The sequence below is a fragment of the Nomascus leucogenys genome, chromosome 14 (assembly GCF_006542625.1).
Source record: "Nomascus leucogenys isolate Asia chromosome 14, Asia_NLE_v1, whole genome shotgun sequence".
In the NCBI taxonomy this organism is placed as follows: Eukaryota; Metazoa; Chordata; class Mammalia; order Primates; family Hylobatidae; genus Nomascus; species Nomascus leucogenys.
This window is the reverse complement of record NC_044394.1, coordinates 70,957,348-70,970,468: the sequence shown is the minus strand read 5'-3', so window position 1 is coordinate 70,970,468 and position 13,121 is coordinate 70,957,348. Positions and strand designations below refer to the sequence as shown.

The 13,121-nt window shown below is 46.5% G+C and overlaps 1 protein-coding gene across 1 annotated transcript; it reads left to right on the top strand.

Moving 5' to 3' along the window:
* Positions 1-559: 559 nt before the first annotated feature.
* On the top strand, positions 560-5,665 carry FABP1 (fatty acid binding protein 1). The gene is made up of 4 exons (XM_003268786.3): positions 560-725; positions 2,327-2,499; positions 4,085-4,177; positions 5,545-5,665. Exons 1-4 carry the CDS (start codon positions 659-661, stop codon positions 5,593-5,595), a joined length of 384 nt encoding a protein of 127 aa, XP_003268834.1. The 5' UTR covers positions 560-658; the 3' UTR covers positions 5,596-5,665.
* The last annotated feature ends 7,456 nt before the right edge of the window (positions 5,666-13,121 follow it).

Here is a 13,121-nt window from a genome sequence, read left to right as displayed (position 1 = left end):
GGAATTCCCAGAATACAAAATAGCACCAGCAGCTAACTCTAAAAATTAAGTTTGTGTAATAATGGGGGTGAGAAGAGATCATAAGGTTACGTAAATAAGGTGAGGTTTTGAGTTCAAAGGAATTCTCTGGTATTTTTCTGTGTGTGTACACATGCACCCACACACGTGTGTGTATATGTGTACAGGCATATATAAACACTTATGCCTATAATGTGTATATATGCATTACATATATGCACATTCACACATCTTTATGTACATAATACATATATGCATATATAAACACTGATGTACAAACACATATGCACATATCTATATATACACACATGTGTATATATACACATACATGCATATACACACACATTTCATGGGGTGTGGAGAGTCACTTACAGGCTGCAGGGCCATAAGGCTTCCTGCTTGACTGATATTCATTAATGTTTGCTGAATTACAGCAAACCTTTGCTGTGCCCATCCTGTTCTTTATCATTGACCATTGCTCTCAGGAGTTAATGTTTGAACCTGGCCATAAAGGAATCAACAGCTGCTGACCTCTGGCCACTATTCGAAGGGAAGGGAGCCCCCTATAAAACAGCCTACAGTGGACAGTCTGGTCGGCAGAGCTGCAGGTCAGTCGTGAAGAGGGAGCTCTATCACCACCATGAGTTTCTCTGGCAAGTACCAACTGCAGAGCCAGGATAACTTTGAACCCTTCATGAAGGCAATCGGTGAGTGCTAGACTGAAAGGCAAAGCCGTGGGTCACATCAATGAGGGTCTGGCTCTCCAGCAGTGGCTATTTAGGGTCCGAATGTTGAGATGGGGGGAGAGATTCAGGCTATATATACAAACTAGGGGGCATTTTACTGACTTCTGGAGTTATTTGCAGCGAGTGCTCACTGCACAAGGCCACCCCATAGGCAAGTGGAAAGAGCACTGAACTAGGGTGTGGTCTGGATTGATGGCCATGTCGTTGGCACTTCATTGTGTGATCCTATTCCTGCATTTATTCATTCTTCAAACAAACAGTGATTCAAGGCCAACCACACACTGAGCACTGTGCTGGATAGATATCAGGGAGACAGATAATAAAGGTAATAAGGCATTATCTTATCAGGGAAGAGAAGAGAAGAAATAAAGGTAATAAGGCATTCCCTAAGGTGTATGGAGCGCTGACTGTGCCAGGCGACTGTGCTGACCATGCGATATGCAATACCCCATCTATTCCTCGCCAAAAGACTAAGCTGGGTACCATTATTTTCCCACTTTACAGTTGATGCAACTGAAGCCTAGAAAGGTTTAGTAATCACAAGCAAAGTCATGCAAGTAGGAAGTGTTTAAGTTAGGATTGGAAGCAGGCACTGGTTCTCAGAGACCCTGCTTTAACCCCTGTGCCTCCCAGGGTCACGTACAGGAGGATGTGGCTCACGGAGGGCATGGGGGGATGGCTCAGTGGAGGTAAAGAGAAGGCTCAGGCTGAGGCTTGGAAGACAGGTGTCTAGGGGACTGGGGGTGGGGAGCATGCTCCAGGCAGAGGGAGCCCTATAAGCAAAGGGTGTAGCATGGCAAGGGAGGGTGCCAAGAATGAGAAGGGTGCCGAAGACAGCAGGGGCAGGGAGAGGAGGACCTTCAGCGCTGCTGGAGAGGGATCTTCTGCAGGCAAGTCATACCACCTCTGTGTCTTGCATCTCTCCCTCATGCAACAGAACCCTCTGTGCTCACTGTCCACCCACATAATTTTTGTGAACCTCAGTTTGTATAACAGCGTAGACAAGTTCTGAAATTGGTAAAGCTCTACCCCAGGGCAAGGGATTGCTGGTATGTCTTCCTCCGGAGCCTTGACTGCAGAGGTGGACACAGGCTTGCCTGGCACAGTGCCGCTTTGTGTGAGTTGGCCTGGCATGATTATCAGTAGCTCCCCTTTCACTCCCAGGAGGGACCTAGCTTGGAAGATCAACTCTCTGGTCACCAGGGGTATGGGGAATGAAATGCTCACACTCCAAGAACAAAGTCATCAAAGGAGGAGGGAATGAGGAAGGAGAGTGAGCAAGAACCACGGTGCTTACAAGGGGAATGGTTCTTCAGGCCAGAAGAGTGTCCTTTTTTATAAATTGACTGGCAAGATAGCAGCAGGCCAGACAGGTCACTGTCCCTTCCTTCCTGAGGCCACAGCCCACGCTGCTCACCAGGCCCCAGTGAGTTTCTGTGGCCCCTTGGGAGACACAGTGCCCTTCTCTGTCCCTGCATGTCATGTCGTTTCTCTCACCTACCTACCACAGTCATGAAACTCCCACCTCTGCCCATCTCTAAACCTCAGACTGTTTCCACCAGGTCTGCCGGAAGAACTCATCCAGAAGGGGAAGGATATCAAGGGGGTGTCGGAAATCGTGCAGAACGGGAAGCATTTCAAGTTCACCATCACCGCTGGGTCCAAAGTGATCCAAAACGAGTTCACCGTGGGGGAGGAATGTGAGCTGGAGACAATGACAGGGGAGAAAGTCAAGGTAGGAGGGCATCCCTTCTGCTGTCAGAACTTTCCTTGGAACCTGGCCCTGGGGCCTCATTCCTCAAGGCTCAAACCTCACAATTCCACCCAAAGATACCATCTCTGAACCCACCTCCCATGTGGGAGAAGCAGAGAGACAAAGGCAGCTCTTAGGGAAGAATCTTATAGGGAAGCTGCTCTCCTCTTCCCAGGGACTGTCTGCGGGGTGTTCCAGCCCCTGAGCTCTCCCATATGGAGGATATGGGGGAACCAGGCATGCGGCAGGATTCTAAATCTCAGGTTCTCCCAGGCCCAGTGCTCCTAGCACTAACAGTCATCTAAGTAGGGCCCAGGAGTGGGGCAAGTGGGAGTTTCTGAAAAATCCTTAACTGAGCCCAAAGTCAACTGGCCTTCACTGAACCTAGAGCTGGTGGCGATAGGGAGAGACTTCTTGAAGGAGGTGCTGGCAATACCGAATACTAGGGCCCCGGACAGGTGCTCAGACCCTGCCTTCAGTGGCGGTCACAAAGTCTCTGGCTTCAGCCACCCCATCTGTAAAATAAGAACAGTCAACCTCCCTAGACTGAAGGCAGTGGGCAAGGCAGCATCACTCCTGCTGGGCACAACTCAAGGTGTGCAATGACAGCTGGGGTGTGGGCTGTGTGAGTGGTTGGCAGATGGTGGCAGGGGGATCCCAGCAATGGGAGTGCCCATCTCCTCCTCCTTCTGAAACACTCCATGCTCTAGCAGCCGTCTTCTCTCCTCCCCGCAGATAGCTCTGTTCATTGGGCTGGGCGTGTTTGTCTTTTTATCTCTTCTGGTCACTCTTTATTTCTGCCTCTCCAATTACAACATTACGGGTCAGGGTGATTTTAGGAGGAAAATATTCTTGATGTGCTCATGATCAAGGGATTTAACTATGGGCCTTTTCCAAATTTTCTTTTTGGAGGCAAAAATGTTTAATGTTGCCCAGGGTCTTCGGCTCCCTGCTGGGTTCCTGTCATCTCTTCCAGGATGTATAAGGGCTTGGAAGGAGGCCACAATAGGAAAAGTTAATGCTCTGGGAAGAATAATACATACCTGGTTGGGCGGGTGGCTCATGCCTACAATCCCAGCACTTTGGGAGGCTGAAGTGGAAGGACTGCTTGAGCCTAGGAGTTCAAGACCAGACAGACTGGGCAACATAGCAAGACCTCATCTCAATTTAAAAAAGAAAAAGAATAATACATACCAAAGCAAAATATGTATTCTCTACTGGTCAATATTTGAATTTTGCCACTACCTCCCTCCATTAGCTTGGGAGAATTGAGATTTTACTTGATTTGATTTTAGAATTTGTATTTGGGGCCACTTAGGTGTTCCATGCTCATTTCTAGATCACATGCCATAAATTAAAGTTCTGACAAAAGAAGTCTTGACATTTTATTTAGTTCTTAATGCACCTCATTTCTATTTGGAGCCAGAGAACTGGAGGCTTGGGATCATAGGAACCAGAGCATTTTGGTTGTTATGAGCTGAGACCTGTGCAGAAGAAGCAACTTCTTTAGCAAGGCTCTTGCCTCCCACCACCCCTTCCTCACAGGCCACCTCTCTGTTCCTTGCAGACAGTGGTTCAGCTGGAAGGCGACAATAAACTGGTGACAACTTTCAAAAACATCAAGTCTGTGACCGAACTCAACGGCGACATAATCACCAATGTGAGTTGGTGGTGCTCTGAGTGTGTGGCTCCCAGTGCTTGAGGGGAGAGGGGAGGTGAAGCATGGGGAGGGCCTCACATACCCTAATGCCACCCCTCTACCCTCCAACCCCCAAACTTCTTTCCTGTGGTCAGTATCCACCAGCACTTACTGAGGATCCATAATGTCCCAGGCAGTTTACACACATTATCACTAATCCTTTCTGCTCAGCACTAACCAACCAGCCACAGAGGCCTCCACCTGCCCTGCATGCCCAGGGTGCTTCATAAATGCCTTTGCCCATTTAGCATTTATAAAGAGAATCCCATTCCTGGTGATATTATGGCAGCCTACAAGCCTGGCACAGTCCAGTTATGCAGTCAGCCTTTGTGCCTGGCTGCCAGCCACATCCTATACCCTATTTGGGGGTGAATGGTGCAGTGTTTCTCCTGCAGGTGTGTCCCTCTGACTCTTCTTTGCCCCCAGAATATGCTTTAGGGAGTCACAGACAACAGAATACTGCCTCAGGGCACAGTCATCACTCTGTTCAAATGGAAAAATTCTTAAACTAGAGAGAGTGTGAGCATCAACCACCCAATGTGCAGTTTCCACCTCCACCCCAGCACATTCCCAGGAAAGCAGGGGAGCAGGAGATGAGCTGTCCTGCAGTAAGTCCTGGCCAACGCCCTTTGATAGGCTCCATCTCATCTAATCCTCCTGTCTCCTTCGAGGGAGGCTGGATGAGGGATTCAATAGACAGGTTGACCTGTCCAAGTCATCAGCTAATGGTAAATCCAGGGCTCAAACCCATCAAGCAGCAACCATTGCATTGCTGCTGAAGCTAAGGGGCTCCTTTTCACCCTGATGCCATGGTATGTCATTCCAGCAGTCTTATTCAAGAGAACTGGCAGGGGTGGAGAAAACATCCTTAAAAACTCAAAAGCTGATGCATCCACTGTTTGTATACGCTTCACAGCTCTAGGAGGACAATTATGCACTACCCACTGCCTTCCAGGCTGTGTGCCTAGTTGTGTCCATGTACGTGTATCCTTGGTGCTCAACATGTATTTGGTGCATAGTAGGTACTCAATGAAACTTTGAGAAATTGGATCGGGCTGGTTTGGATGGTCTTGCTATAACAGACATTGATGTAGAAAAGAATTCAGTCAAAGGCAGGAGGACTTTCCAGGTGAGGGGGAGAAGTGACAAAGACTTGGCATAGGATTTTGGAAAACATTGCCAACCTTTCCTCCGGTCCTACAGGAAACCAGACGAATTTTTGAATTGTTTCATATGCCAACATATTTGGTGCTGTTTTTTAAGCTTAATTTTGTTTTTTACAATACAACATCAGATGAACACTTCATAATTTCTTTTCTGGCTTTCAGACCATGACATTGGGCGACATTGTCTTCAAGAGAATCAGCAAGAGAATTTAAACAAGTCTGCATTTCATATTATTTTAGTGTGTAGAATTAATGTAATAAAGTGAACTTTGTTTTAAAAAAATGTCTTTTCTTCTCAATGCCTTTTCATTGATGGTGCTATTGCTCACCATATTCTCGTAAATATATTTTCGTAAACGTTGATAATCCACATGATCCATCCACACTACCAGGTCAAATCCGAAGAGTAATTCCCTGCACACAAAACCCATGCTGTACACTCAGGTGTTCTGCCAGGAAAGCCAGGTGTGGCTAGATCTGCAGGAAGGCCCTGGAATGCCCTTTCCCAGTCAGGCACACGGGCAAGGAGCTGGAGCCAGAGGATGTGCAGAGGGGTGGCCTTGAGGATGCTCTCTGTGGGGACAGGGAGCAAGAAGACTGGGCAGAAAAGGAGAGCTATACCCACAAGCACAGCTGCAGTACGAGCCCACCAGCAGACAGGTGCAGAAAGGTCGACACTGACCCACCAAATAAACTTTTCCTCCTGTGGGAGGCTGAGCAAAGGGCTTAGTGAGAGGCGCCAGAAGTGGACAGAGGAGGCTCAGTGGAAGTTCCCTCCATGCTATGGGCAGGGGCACAAGGTAGGGGAAGGAGAGGAGTCCCTTCAACACTACTTTATGCCAAACTGTTAGGGGTTGAATTGCACTCCCCCAAAATTTATAGTTTGAAAGTCCTAGCCCCCAGTATCTTGGAATGTGACCTCGTTTGGAAATAAGGTCATTGCAAATGTAATTAATTACGATGTCATACCGAAGTAGGGTGGGCCCCTAATCCACTATGTCTGGCGTCCTTATAAAAGGGGGAAATTTGGACACAGAGACATACATATGGGGAGTGTCCATGTGAAGACCAGAGCTATGCTGTTGCAAATCAAGGAACTGTTCGAAGCTGAGAGAGAGTCCTGGACCAGATCCTTCCCTAACTCCTTCAGAGGGGGCATGGCCCTGCCGTCACCTTGATCTTAGGTTAACGGCCTCCAGAATTGTGAGATAATACATTTCTGTTGTTTACGCCTCCCAGTTTGTGGTACAATGGCAGTCCTAGCAAACTAATAACAGTACTCATACCCCTCAGAGCTGCCATTTCTACCTTCACTGGACCTTTCAGCACCCAGAACTGTATGCAGACCGCAGTAAGCCTTGATGAATGACTGAATCGTTCACATTCCCCCTCTTCTCTTCCCACTTCTAGAGTTGAAACTATTACTTGTTACGTGGATTGTTTCCCAGGCCACCTGTAGCACCTCCCTGCCCCACTCTCACCTGCAAATCTCCAGCCCACAACAGCGTCCTCCTCCTTAAACAAGCCACCAACCATTATACATCCTACCTCACTGTCCAGCACATAACAGTTACACTCCTAAACCTGGCATCCAAGCCCCTATATCATGGGTCAGCAAACTTTTTCTGTAAAGATCCAGAGAATACATTTTCTCAGCTCTGCGGGCCATTTGGTCTCTGTCACAAATACTTAATTCTGTCATTGCAGTGCAAAAGCAGCCACAGCCAAATGGTGTGGCTGGGTTCCAACAGAACTCTATCAGCACTGAAATTTGAATTTCATATAACTTGTACACCATAAACTATTACTCTTGTTTTAATTTTTTGCACCATTTAAACATGTGGAAACCATTATTAGTTTGTACCTTGTGTAGAAACAGGTGGCAGCCAGATTTGGCCTGTGAATTGAAAGGATGCTGACTCCTGCAATCATAGCCTGTCCAATCACTTTTAGTCTGTAATATACATTCTAATCAAACTAAACAACCTCCCATTCCCCTCACAATTCAAGCACCACCTGCTGTGAGACGTCTTCCCAAATTGCTCAGCTGAAAATACTCTCTCCCTCTCTCTGCCATTTTATCAGGACCAGTCTTTGCAAGGCAGTTCCTCCTGCCTCGCACTATTATTTTCTCCATATATTTGTTCTCTTTCTCTCACCTGAGTCTTCTTCTCAGCCTTGGGGAAAAAACAGGTCCATTATTTGGAGAACTAAGGCAGACTGAAGGAAAGAGTTTCAGTCCGCCTTTGGAGAATGATATTACTTCAGTAAGAAGTCAGAGTCGGGAGTTACAGGGAGCAAGAAAACAACAGCACACTATGATATGCCATTCACAAAAGTAAACTCCAGATGAACTAAAAAGGTAAATAAGCCAGGCGCAGTGGCTCACGCCTGTAATCCTAGCACTTTGGGGGGCCAAGGCAGGCGGATCACTTGAGGTCAGGAGTTTGAAACCATCCTGACCAACATGGTGAAACCCTGTCTCTACTAAAAATACAAAAAATTAGCCAGGCATGATGGCGGGTGCCTGTAATCCCAGCTACTCGGGAGGCTGCAGCAGAAGAATTGTTTGAACCCAGGAGGTGGAGGTTGCAGTGAGCCAAGATGGCACCACTGCACTCCAGCCTAGGAGACAGAGCGAGATTCCATCTCAAAAAAAATAATAAAAATAAATAAATAAGCTAAATAAATATGAAATGTTAGAGATAGATATGACTGTAGATAGCTTCCAATTACAGAAGACTTTTTTATACCAGATTTTTTATGCAAAAACCATCTAGGAAAAGATTAATAAATTTGACTACCTCAAAAATAAAAAGTTTTATATAAAAAAGGCACCATGAACACAGTTTCAAAAAAAGGTATGGCTTACATAACAAAGGTTAATAGACAGAATATAAAAATATCCCCCAAATCAATAAGAAAATCCCCAAGTCAATGGAAAGGTGTGTTGAGGACATTAATAGACATCTCACAATATAAAATATGTTTAGTCTTGTAGTAACGAGGGAGGAGGGATACAAGATGAGGTACCATTTAAAAAATCAAACTAGTAAAAAATTAAAAGGTTGCTAACACCTGGGGTTTATAAGGATGTGATGAGCTCTGCCTTTGGTGGTAAAGATATAAAGTGGTGGGCTGGGAGTGGTTGCTCATGCCTGTGATCCCAACACTTTGGGAGACTGAGGCAGGCGGATCACCTGAGGTCAGGAGTTTGAGACCAGCCTGGCCAAGAGACCAGCCTGGCCAATATGGTGAAACCCCATCTCTACTGAAAATACAAAAATTAGCCGGGCATGGTGGCGGGCACCTGTAATCCCAGCTACTCAGGAGGCTGAGGTAGGAGAATTGCTTGAACCTGGGAGGGTGAAGGTTGCAGGGAGCCGAGATCCCGCCATTGCACTCCAGCCTCAGCAACAGAGTGAGACTCTGTCTCAAAAAAATAAATAAACAAAATAAAATAAAATAAATATATATATATATATGTGGTGAACTCCATATGGAGCACCATTGACAGCATCCATTAATGTTTTCAATGTGAAGTCCCCAAAACCTAGCGAAGCCACTGTTGTGTCTCCTTTAAGGAGAGTTTACACACATGCACAAGAAGCGTATAAAGGATGTAGTCACCAAAAACTGGAAACAAATGCTCCTCAGTAAAAACAGGGTTCGATCAACTGTGGTACAGCCATACTCTGACATAACCTACAATAGAGTAAATGAATGAAGTAGATCTGTATGTACTGATATGGAAATATCTCTAAGACAAAACACTTCTTTTAAAAAGTAAGTTTTAGAAATAATATTGACAGTATACTATCATTCAAATAAATGTTGTTAAAACATGAAACAAAATTACGTTTATACATCTATGTATGTGAACCTATAGAAAAAAAATCTAATGGTTGAATATCATTATCCAGAACACCAGATAATAGCCATTACCTCTGGGAACAGAACTGGTAGGAGGTTGAGAGCTTTTTGCATTATTTATATTGTTTGAATCTTCTGCAAAGAACTCATTTTGTGAAACTATTATTTTTAACAAGCAATACATTTTTTTAAAGGCAGATGACAAAGTAAAAATATTGGGCATGAAGACATGGTTCTAGTTAACTAATCTGTAATTATGGACCTCAGCTTTCTCTCCTGTAAAATGGGTAAGACAATCCCTTTCCTCGTGGCTTTCATGAGGAGCCCATGAAATGATGCAAGCCAAATGCCATCCAAATAAAACATGTCATTATTTCCATTCTCAGATTCCTCAGGGGATGTCAGTTGGGTTTGATATTGAGATCGTTAGCAGAAACTGTGGTGCCCAGAGAAGTGAACCTCTGAGAGCAGATGCAGAGGCTCAAAGAGGAAAAGAGGTTTGCTCTGGCCCACCAAGCCGACAGAGAGTGGCACTGGGGTGCTTTGACTCTGGAGCCATGGGAGAAGAAAGTAGTGCAGACAAGGTCTTCTCAGCAAAGTTTCCAGGGATCTGACAAAATTCCCAGTCTCCCCGCTAAAGGGGTTCTTCCCCTGAGAACATCTATGGGTTTTTGAGGGGATTGTGCTTTTTCCTGAAAAGGAGAATTAATTTTATATGTTGAATTTAGATTTTGTACAGGTGCCCAGAGAACTTTGGGCCGGAAGCCTGCTTAAATAAATGGAATAAACAGCTGTTGATGGTATGGGCTATTTTTACCTTAACCCCTCCCGCACTTTGGGCCCCTCCACGCCTCCTCTCTGCCTGTCCTGTGGGCATCCCACCAGCAGAAAGCGCTGTTTCCCGGTGACAGACCATCGATTTTCAAAGAGCCGGTTTGGGTGTCTATATCCACACAAAAGTAGCCTTTTTTTTTTTTTTTTTTAACTCACTACTATTAGAGTAAGTACAGTGATTGGTGGGCAGGGGAAGGGGCGGGGTGCTGCCTAACTTAGTCCATGCTTTATCTTCAGAGCACTTTTTCTGTATACACTAGAGGCATGTTGACCATCCCATGATTTTGTAGCATGTCTTACTAAAAAAAACCTGGAGACGTGGGATTAAATGCGTCTTCTCCACATAGCCTAGCCTCTTTCAGCCAAAGCAGGGCTGGGCAGTGTTAAGCCCTGAGGATACAGTGATCCCCGGGAGACTCACTGTCAGTGGGACCATAAACGCAACAGTGTCATCCACTGTGATGCAGGTAGGTACTAGCTCCAGCCCCTGCTGCAGACCGGGTAGGGGTGGTGCCTAGAAAAAACATCTCAGAGGCGGTAAGAAAGCATCCAAGGGTATTTGCTTCACAGGGAGATGTGTATAAATGGGGCTTGGCAGAAGAGGAGGCAGAGAAGGAACAGAATCTCTACCATGAGTATCCTTTGACTCTAGCAATGAGTTTGAATTTGATCCTGAAGACAGTAGAGAATCAGTGAGGGGTTTTAAGCTCTAAGAGTAACATGATACTAAATGGTTTGTAAAAAAATTATTCTGGGCCGGGCGCGGTGGCTCATGCCTGTAATCCCAGCACTTTGGGAGGCCGAGGCAGGCGGATCATAAGGTCAGGAGATCGAGACCATCCTGGCTAACACGGTGAAACCCCGTCTCTACTAAAAATACAAGAAATTAGCCAGGCGCCGTGGCAAGTGCCTGTAGTCCCAGCTACTCGGGAGGCTGAGGCAGGAAAATGGTGTGAACCCAGGAGGCGGAGCTTGCAGTGAGCTGAGATAGCGCCACTGCAGTCCGGCTTGGGTGAAAGAGCGAGACTCCATCTCAAAAAAAAAAAAAAAAAAAAAAAATTATTCTGGCCACAGTGTCAAGGGCCAGTGAAAAGAACCAAAGCTGAACAGAGAGAGACAATTCAGAGGCTGTGGCAGTGGTCCAGGCAAGAGATGCTGGGGGCCTCAATCAAAGTGGTGCCCGTGAGGACAGAACATAGCAAAAGGTTTAAGAATATTTAGGAATTAGAATTGATGGGCTCTAGTTATTAGAAGTGGGATATACGTTAGCAAGATGTATCAGTCAAGATGTATCAGCAGGAACTAAGGCACGCTGTGAGAATTTAATCAAAGTGTTAGAGTAGGTAGCTAGGTAGACACGAGCGGGGCAGGAGAGGGCCCCCCTACCAAGGAATGTCAGGCAATCATCAGGTGATGGTCACGTAGTTGTTAAACTCTCTCTCTAAAATAATAGTTGGTCACAGCCAGCGCCAGGGAAAGGCAGTCTCCCAATAGAAAGAAAATCCCTTAAGATGGTGGTCAGCAGCTTCCCAATAAGAGCTCAGGATGTGGGCAAGTGGGTTCAAGCATGTGCATTAAGAGGCAAAATGGCGGAGCTTAACTGATACACGACCTTCCTCTAGCAACCTTCAACTAGTGAGGAAAAAAATACCTCAGATGAGCATGTGCGCAACTCCAGTAAACACACTGCGCATGCAGCCCCGCCCAAGCGCTGGCAGGCCACTACGCACGCGGACAGCCTGCCCCAAAGAAAAATCAAGGGAGGAGAGACACAAAACCCCAGGAGCATGCCAACATATAAAACCCCAGATCAAAGGTCAAACAGGGCACTTGGATCTCTCAAGTCCCCCGCTTGGCCCTCTTCCAAGTGTACTTTACCTTTCGTTCCCGCTCTAAAACTTGCCTCAGTCTTTCACTCTGACTTATGCCCCTCAGACGAATGTTATCCTCTCGGGAGGCAAGAATCACATTGCTGTGGACCCATTCGGATTTGCCACTGGTAACAAAAGGACTACTTCCAAAGATGTGGTTAGAGTAAAGGGAACCCATTAGGTAGCTGAGGCACCCAGCCAGTAACTGCAGGAAGCCACCACCACCTGTAGACCTGAAGAGACAACGCAGGGGACAGCGTTACCGGAGCTCAGGGAGACCTAGAGCCGTAGGACGACCACCCAATGGGAGCTGAACCCTGCCTGGGCAGTTGTGGGGGGTGTCCTTCTGCATTCCAGTCTCCTGCTGGTGCTTCTTATTGGTTAAATGAGAAAGAAGTCAGCCTTTCTGACACAAAGCAGGGCAGAGAAGAGTGGAGAAGGCCTGTGGGAGAAATGGAGAAAAACCAGCACAATGGGAACTCCTTCAGTTGCAAGGGAAAGAAACCCACCCAAATGGGTTAGGCCAAAAATAAAAATGGGGCAGGGGGAACATGGTTCACTAGCTCATAGAACTAGAAAGGACAGAGGGATCCAAAGCTGAATAACAACTCAATATTTCTCCCTCAATACAAGCTGTGGTCTCCTGGGCCTCTCCACACAGCAGAGAGTATGATTGTCAGCACCTCCATGGTCACAAACTGAGAGCTTGCATTCCTAGAGAACAGCAAGGACTCCTCCTCCTCCAATTCAGAAGGGAAAGGGTTGCCCGACAAAGGTCCAATTGCCTGGCTTCAGTCACAAGCAGTATGGTTGGAGCCACCTAGTCCCAGATCCCGATTCAGCATACAGCTTGGCATTTGACATCGGCCTTCGCAGGAATGTTTACACCAGGGAAATCAGCAAATGCTACAGATCAGGGCTCTTCTTCACATTGTTTTTAAATCCCTACTGGCACTCCATTGACTCATGGGCCATGACTGTGTGTCAGGAAATGCTGTGCTGTGACAGGTTCAGGCTCCATCCTGCACCAGCCTGTCCTGAACCGCCTCCTCAGAGCCTCCTGGTGCAGAGCAGTGTCCCTAGAGAAAGGGCTGGAAAGTGTCCACCAAGGCCAAATATAAGTGTCACTGACGGACACAAACCACATATCTAGAATTCTAT

Bases quoted from the DNA above. Each gene is read 5' to 3' on its own strand.
- FABP1 (XM_003268786.3), top strand. From the start codon at position 659: ATGAGTTTCTCTGGCAAGTACCAACTGCAGAGCCAGGATAACTTTGAA. The intron at 726-2,326 runs GTGAGTGCTAGA...TGTTTCCACCAG, and splicing joins ACCCTTCATGAAGGCAATCG to GTCTGCCGGAAGAACTCATC. The intron at 4,178-5,544 runs GTGAGTTGGTGG...TCTGGCTTTCAG, and splicing joins ACGGCGACATAATCACCAAT to ACCATGACATTGGGCGACAT.